At 44.8% G+C, this 8702-nt stretch overlaps 1 protein-coding gene across 1 annotated transcript in view; it reads right to left on the reverse strand.

The window, feature by feature from the left end:
* Positions 1–590: 590 nt before the first annotated feature.
* mamdc2b (MAM domain containing 2b) overlaps positions 591–8702 on the reverse strand; it is a 13086-nt gene continuing 4974 nt past the window's right edge. Inside the window, exons 7-14 of the mRNA XM_053475859.1 lie at positions 6895–6988; positions 6637–6783; positions 5792–6054; positions 4849–4945; positions 1808–1963; positions 1449–1708; positions 1282–1366; positions 591–914 (exon numbers count right to left, since the gene is read on the reverse strand). Of these exons, the coding sequence (XP_053331834.1) occupies positions 901–914; positions 1282–1366; positions 1449–1708; positions 1808–1963; positions 4849–4945; positions 5792–6054; positions 6637–6783; positions 6895–6988 (1116 nt within the window). The 3' untranslated portion in view covers positions 591–900. The remainder of the gene's footprint in view (positions 915–1281; positions 1367–1448; positions 1709–1807; positions 1964–4848; positions 4946–5791; positions 6055–6636; positions 6784–6894; positions 6989–8702) is intronic.

Consider the following 8702-nt stretch of genomic DNA (forward strand, 5'->3'; position numbering starts at 1 on the left):
GTTCAGTAGAAGAGAAGCAGAAGCCACTCAGGCCTGTCGGTGGAAAAGTGCAGTTTTAAGAGCTTTACAGCTTTTTGTTCTAACAGAAAACACATGTGGATGGGGAGGAATCTGTGTCATTTTTTCCCACTTTGTCAGTCTCAGAGAAAAAAAATGTTATGTAACACTCAGTATCCTGTGAACAAACATTTCTCTTCCTGTTGTCTTTAAAGACTTTTATAAAGTCCATCATACAAAGTTGATGCTGTGCAAATCAAGCAGCACAATAAACCCGCGCGCGTGTGTGTGTGTGTGTGCAAGAACGTGCGTGATCTAACAGTTTATTAGTTATCTAATATCAAAACCCAAGTGGTGCAGTGAGGACAGAGATGGCGAGGAAGTGAAGCAAAAAGTATCAAAGCTGTTTCACAGATATTTAAGTAAAACAATCTACAACGTTTTGTAAATGTACTGTGTATAAAACCAATTTCTGTTTCAAATTTAATATTTAATGTCTATACAGATATAATTCAGCCATTTTGAAAAAGAGATCCTCATCCAGCAAAATAAAACACCCTTGCTCTGCCGGAGTTTTTTTTGCATCTTTATTTTATTAAAAAAATGAAAAGAAAGTAGATTTGTGTGTAAGGCTGAAAGGTGTTACTGTGCAGGACTGCAGGGGGAAGACACACACCGGAGACCAAACGGATACACTGCATGATGTCCGCCCAGTCTTACTATTGCAATATTGCTTTAGTAGAAAGTACCTTAGCGCGTAGGTTAAATGTAATAAAGCTGGTTTGTAAATATTAAAGTTTCCCAGGTGTTTATGAATTCTTCAGACATTCCGTACATGTTTATTTCTTTCCTTTTGAGTTTCATTTCAATCAGATCGGACTAACTGAAAGGTTAAAGGTGAAGTCATTGACCCCCATCTGTGAAAGTAAACAGAGAGACAGAAGCTCCATCACGTTCTGCTCCATGTGTGCTGTAAACCTCAACACTAGTCATGTGACTCCTTTTATTTAGAATGCACTTTTAACAATGCTCGTTGTTGCAAAGCAGCTTTACAGGAATAAAACTTTCTGGGTGTAAACTTTAACAAGTAGGACACACACACATGCGAACACCCCACCCCTCCTACCCTGGAGCATGCGCCACGAGGCCCCCGTGCTAACCGGTTATTTATTGTAATGCATTTTATTTAGTAACTATAGAGACATTGTTAGAAAATAACTGCACCCAGAAGTTTAAAGAATGAAATTATAATGATGATGTAATGTAATAAGGTGTGTGAAGTACCTTTGCAGGGTCCCTTCTGAAATGTAATATCATCAACGGCAGTGTCACTCAGTATAGACGGCCCTCGGGTGGCTTCAAATACAATCTGAATAAACATATATGTGGTTAGGTATAGAAATAACACCAGCTCCAGGTGAATCAGGTGAATTCTGGGTTCTTCTACGTACCTGGTGCTGAAGGTCAGACTGATAGCTCACTGACGCTCTCATCCAGGAGACACCCTGGGGTCCAGTCCTCTCCCACAGCACCACGTCTCCAGTCTCCAGCACCGAGCGCAGAAGAACTCTCAGAGAACCCGTTCCAGAACCATACATGTGGTAGAAGAAGAGCAGGCACTGAGCTGCCCTGGAACCACGCAGGGGGCGGGACAGGAGGCGGGCACTTTGACCTGGCAGCATCAGGGATGCTTCGATGTACAAATAATGACCTTAAAGATAACAGAGACGGAGACATGTCTTAAACACACACACAGAATGTTTACGTTCATGTTTGTTCATTCAGCCAGTGGGGAGGACAAGGAACAAACCCATTCCAGTGGTGTGGTCTCCTGCAGGTCCAGTGTAGGAGGTCGGTGTTGGTCCTCTGAGCCGAACCCAGTCCGTGGTGTCTCGCTTCTTTTCCTGAGTGAATCCACAAAGTCCGTTCTCAAAGTCACAGTGTGACGGATCTGACAGAGGGGAACCTGGAGCACAGCACCGCATGACTTCATTACTGCACTGACCGGAGTAATAAAAATAATACTTCTACATTTTACTCCTAATGTGTATTTTAAAAAAAATTTATAAACTTTTTGAAATCTTAAAAAATTTGATTGTACCTAATTCATCTCAAGTCCATTTGTATACAATTAATTCAACCAAATCCAGTTTGCCCAAGAGCAATTTGTCTCTAATAACAGAATAAAATTAGTTATATTTAAACAAAAGAAAGAAAAAAAGAAATATATATATATATATATATATATTTTTTATTGTTTCCATTCAGTGTGTCACAATTATTAACATCAATTAACATCAGCTATTATAGCTGAACTGCCTCCCACCCTACACACTGTATAAATGCAGATCATTTACTGCTTTCTGTTTCACCCAGATGAGGATGGGTTCCCTGTTGAGTCTGGTTCCTCTCAAGGTTTCTTCCTATTACCATCTCAGGGAGTTTTTCCTTGCCACTGTCGCCCTCGGCTTGCTCACCAGGGACAAACTGACCATTTTGATTCATACACACTCACATCTCATACACACTTAAATAATTCTTTTGATTGTGTAAAGCTGCTTTGCGGCAATGAAAATTGCTAAAAGCGCTATACAAATAAAATTGAATTGAATTGAATTGAAATATATATATACATATATATATATATATATATATATATATATATAAAATATAAAACTAAGATAAGACCAGGTTTTGTTGGATTTCATACAAATAAGGTAACCAAGGGTATAAAAGATGGCCCTGCCCATAGCCCTGCCCATCAACTTGCCCATCACCTTGCCCATAGCCCTGCCCATAGCCCTGCCCATCACCCTGCCCATACCCTGCCCATCAACCTGCCCATAGCCCTGCCCATAGCCCTGCCCAAAGCCCTGCCCATCGCCCTGCCCATAGCCCTGCCCATAGCCCTGCCCATCAACCTGCCCATAGCCCTACCTATAGCCCTGCCCATCACCTTGCCCATAGCCCTGCCCATAGCCCTGCCCATAGCCCTGCCCATCACCCTGCCCATCAACCTGCCCATCAACCTGCCCATAGCCCTGCACATCGCCCTGCCCATAGCCCTGCCAAAGCCCTGCCAAAGTCCTGCCCATCACCCTGCCCATCGCCCTGCCCATCGCCCTGCCCATCACCCTGGCCATAGCCCTGGCCATAGCCCTGCCCATCGCCCTGCCCATAGCCCTGCCAAAGCCCTGCTCATCACCCTGCCCATCAACCTGCCCATAGCCCTGCTCATAGCCCTGCCCAAAGCCCTGCCCATCACCCTGGCCATAGCCCTGCCCATAGCCCTGCCCATCGCCCTGCCCATCGCCCTGCCCATCGCCCTGCCCATAGCCCTGCCTATAGCCCTGCCAAAGCCCTGCCCATCGCCCTGCCCATAGCCCTGCCTATAGCCCTGCCAAAGCCCTGCCAAAGCCCTGCCCATAGCCCTGCCAATAGCCTTGCCCATCGCCCTGCCCATCGCCCTGCCCATCACCCTGGCCATAGCCCTGCCAATAGCCCTGCCCATCACCCTGCCCATAGCCCTGCCCATAGCCCTGCCCATAGCTCTGCCCATAGCCCTGCCCCTAAATCATTAGATTCCCCACCCCACCACCCTCTAAGCATAAACTTCTAAATTTGTGTAAATATTTATAAATGGGACTTTGAAGTTACATAATTTACAGACATCACAGACAGACCCCTGGCCCTTCGTGTCGTCCCCCAGCAGGAAATTATACTGAAACACTTTTTGTGGACTTTTGTTCTGCCTTCGACACCATCGTCCCTGCCCTGCTGTAGGACTAGCTCTACCAGCTCTACCAGCATGTGTCACACAGACTTCCTCCTCTACTCTTCTCCTCTACACAAACAGCTGGACCTCCAGTACAGTCAGTTCTTCATGTTTGATGAATACTTCCACTTCCTGAGCACCATCATCATCCAGAAGCTCGAAGCAGGATTTTAACAGCTGCTTAAAAACTTTAACCTGTCTGGATGGCTTATGGCTCACAGGCCATTTACATTTACAGTGTTTGGCTGACACCCTTTTTCAGAGCAACTTGTTATAAGTTGTTATCTCATTATAAAGTTAAGGGGCCTCACTCAGGGGCCCAACAGGAGCAACATGGTGGTGCTGGTGTTTGAACCTGGGACCTTAGTCCAACACCTGAACCTATGAGTTACCCATGCCTTGTCCAGTAGGAGGGGCCCTTCACCGGATTTTACTTAGGGCCCCAGGGGAGACAGGACTGGTGCTTGTTTTATTATTATTTAGGGCCCAAGCACTATAGGGTGCACAGGACCCTCTTGTATTCCTAAGGATTATTTATTTATTTTCCCACCCTTTTGGGCTTTTTGGGGTCTACGTGCTCAAAAACTTATGAAAATTGGCAGACAGGTTGGAATCTGGTGCCATTAGGATGCCTGAGATTTGCGCGGCCCGAGGCCCTCAGGGGGCTCAAACACACTTTCATGTAGGCACACAATGTAGTTTCTGCATGGCCTTATATTGAGTGACATCACATTCAGTGACACGTTCAGTGACATCACTTCAGTGACCACACAGTGTGATGCTTTTCTTCCAGCATTTTCAGCCTATTGAGCACACGAACACATCACAAATGTTAACACACACACACACACACACACACACACACACAGAGACAACCAGTTGACATGACAAATATTTAGGGCCCAGATGACATCAGCCCTATATAGTGTGTGACATGCGCAAGTCTGGGTGGCACAGGGTGCTTGGGCCCGTCATCTTTGCTTGTAACTATATTTATTGTTGTTATTATCGGTACAGTATATTGTGTGTGTGTGAGGGTGTGTGAGGGTGTGTGTTATGCGGATGGTTTGCGGTACCTAACGGTAGCTCACAGTCCCCGAGACGGAGGCTGATGTCATCAAGAGCAGCAGAACCGCAGCTCCAAAAACTTCTACACGCACTCGTGAACATCACCTTGTGGGAGACAGACAGATTAATATAAACAAATAATAACTCAGATACACACTCCAAGTGAAAATATACACAGAGTGTGTGTGTGTGTGTAAGCCTGTTCTCTTGTGACTCAGTGCAGTTCTTCTCGAAGTAGCTCTTCCACATCCTGCCATAAAGTCATGTGTGTATAAATGTTGTCAGATGTGTGTGTCAGTGTAATTCATCTGTTTGTGTGTGTCTGTGTGTGTGTGTGTGTGTGTGTGTGTGTTCAGAAGCACAACTCGAGCTCTGAGATGAAGATGAGTGAATATATAAATGATTCCAGAGGAAGAAGAATCACATCAGCAATGAACTTTGACCTTTGAACTCTCCATCAGTACGTGTTAAACAATCAGTTCTGTGAATAAACCAACGGGAGTGAGTACGAGTGTGTGAAAGCTTTTTACTCACTGCTGTAGGTATTTCCCATGTGATTTATTACGGAAGTTTAAGGTCTCACCTCCTTATGTTTCTCATTAACGACCGGCTGTAAATGATTGATTTGTTCCTGATTACTGACGCACACGTGTCTTATCTTTCCATTATTGCTTTCGAATGCCGCAGCATATTAATGATCATTAAGTTCACATCCTTTATTTACTGCTCGTTGCCATGGTTACAGTGTAACATTGTGTCACACCAACCAACCAATCAGAAACAAGTATTTTCTGCATGAATTGTGCAAAAGTTTTCACCCCCTTGGACAGCACAAAACATCAGTGGAAGCGTCATATTGTGTTCCGTCCCCTGTAGTGTTCATCCCACACACACACCCACACACACCCACACACACAGACACACACGGCCTGATCCGACCAGCGTTCTCACCTGGGTGCCGTTCTGAGCCTGCAGACTGAGCTCCGCACGGATCCACACGTCTCTGGTCCTGTCAGTCGGAGTCCAGACCCGGGTGTGTCTCTGCGCGGTGCTGTTATACAGATACACCGCTAATGTTTCAGATTTACTGAAACCTCTAAGAGAGTAGAAGAACTTCAGGCAGAACTTCTGGTTCCCGGGCAGAGACGGTCCGAAGAGTCGGCTGATGGAGCCGGTGTGCATGGTGTAGCGGGAACTCGCCAACAGGAAGGAACCTGTGAGAACACACGGCGCTAAAATATAAAACATTTCCTCTAATCTCAGGCGGAATCCATCTCCGTCTCGTCACCAGCCCCAGCGTGGTCAGGAGATCTTCCCCTGACACGTCATGGAATAAAATTATTTTTAATTTATAAATGTTTGCACTTGAGGTGAGAATATTGTGCCATTCCTGTATAATTCTACAGGTGGCGCACTCTAAAGTATTGGCACATCGGCAGGAGTCACAGCGTCCTGTGTGATGGGAGGGAATTATTTGTGTGTGTTTGTGTCTGGATGATCTCGCGGCGCGCGGCGCTACTGAAATCTGCTGAAAAGCACGAAAAGCAGGAAATCCAGAGAATTAAATCTTCATCTGAGGTTAAAAAAGATGAGATTTTGTCGAAGACTGATGATGATGTCGCTCCTCCTTAAATAATTGGACAGAGCGGCAGACTTTTACTTTTTCACTTTAGGAAAATCACTTTGAATGTGAGGAAGTTCTAAACCAAACCATTATGAGAACTCACCTGAGTAAGGAGATGGTAACTCAAAGTGTGTGTGTGTGTGTGTGTGTGTGTGTGTGTGTGTTCCTGCACCTCTCCCGGTCGTGTGGTCTCCCTCGCGGTACATGTTGGGCCGCACTGACACTCTCCTCCACATTTCACTCTCTGTCATGTTCTGTGTGTAGCGACAAAACCCCAGTTCAAAGTCACAGTCGGCCACCGAAGGGTCGAACACCGGCTCTGTAAAACAACACACACACACACACACACACACACACACACACAAAGGGAACAGGTTTAATCAAGACTTTTGTGGAGCAGCACTGATGTTCTCCTGAAGGTCTCCAGCACCTGCTCCTGCAGCGCACCACTCCGGGGAGAACGCAACGTCGTCCAGCAGCACGCGGCCTCCTTTAGGACTGTTAAAAGACACTTCAAATACCACCTACACACACACACACACACACACACACACACACACACACAACTTTAATTACATATTAAACATTTAAACTGTTTAGTTTCTGATGTATTTACACTATTATATTCTATTTATTCATTATTCGTCGGTTAACCACCCGCTGTCTGAGCTAACGTAACTAGCCAGCTAGCTAACCTGATGATGTCACTGAACACGTGTGTGTGGTTTATTAACCTCATGTCCTGCTGAGTGGTTTTATACGGCTTCTCCTCACTAACACACACTCTGTGCAGGGCAGGGACATTCAAATGAGGAAATAAGGTACGATCGAGTGTGTTACAGGGACACCGCGACTGCAGACACACACCTCGCAGGTGGACAAACATGGCCGCTGAGGACGTCACGTCCCATCATGTCTCACCTGCTTTTACTTTCTGATTTACGGTCCAGCTAAAAGCTAGCGGAGCGCTCAGCAGTGAGCTTCAGTGGATGGGTGTGTTTAATTTAATTTAATTAATAATAATTATTATCTGAATTAAAGCAGTGAGCTTCAGTGGATGGGTGTGTTTACAGGTTTTGCCCGTTGCTTGAACACATTTTGCAGAACTTCGCTCATTGTGCCAAAACTCTAAACACAAGTAAACATGACACAACACTGGGAAATATACCATTCACATCTGTGTTAAATTGAAACTCTACTATGAACCTAACATTCCTTTGTCAAAATGTAACTCTGTTGAGACGTACTAACACAAAATGACACAAAATGACACAAACTTGCATCATATGCAAACACTTTCAGATCAGGGGAACACACTAGTCCACTTTATAAAAAACACTGCAGGCTTTGATTTTCATTGTTTATTCAGAAGACATATTTTCAGGAGACACATTTTCAAACAACCAAAAAAGCAAATAGGCCTACCCAATATTGTACATTGCAGCACCATGAATTCAGATAAAGCAAAAAAAACAAAAAACATAATAGAGTAATAGAAAAAACACTATACTGTAAACACAAAAAATCATGATAATTGTGCATACGTGGGCTCATGGATCCTGCCGTCTGTTGGGGTCTGGCCACAGGACCTCATCGTCTTCTCCCTCTAGGCACCGGGGAAAATATCCTCTTGCATGTCAAAACCATCCATGGATTGCTGTCACCTGAATGTCGCCTGTTCCATTGCCTGCAGAAGAGGCATGTGGGCATGTGGTTGGCGGTCATATACATGCCATCTCCAAGCCGAAACAAATCCCTCTATAGGGTTTAAAAATGGTGACTCTGTAGAGCTGCTTCATGGTGATGCTGTGTTTTCCCAAGATGCATCTGATGGTGGTGATGCTCACATGGTTTATGTTGTTGAACACTTGCCTGTCTGCAGGTATTTTCTTCTTTTTTGTAGTTGGCTAATTGGTGTTCAGTTTTGCAAGTAAGTGCCTTCAGGTGTGTATTTGAGGTTGTAATTACACGATGTGTTTTGTATTTTGGATACATGTGTTTTCCAAATGGCACCCTGAGATTTCATTTTTGAATGAAGTGTCTTATGTATGAAATAGAGTGTAGTATGCAGGACCATGTGTGTTGCATAAAGGAGTAAGTGTGTTGCATAGCAGCGCTTTTGTTTGAGGTATGGGTAGATGTGTTTGAGGTATGGGTAGATGTGTTTGAGGTATGGGTACATGTGTTTGAGGTATGGGTACATGTGTTTGAGGTATGGGTACATGTGTTTGAGGTATG

This window comes from Clarias gariepinus, chromosome 17 (genome assembly GCF_024256425.1).
Source record: "Clarias gariepinus isolate MV-2021 ecotype Netherlands chromosome 17, CGAR_prim_01v2, whole genome shotgun sequence".
Taxonomy (NCBI): Eukaryota; Metazoa; Chordata; class Actinopteri; order Siluriformes; family Clariidae; genus Clarias; species Clarias gariepinus.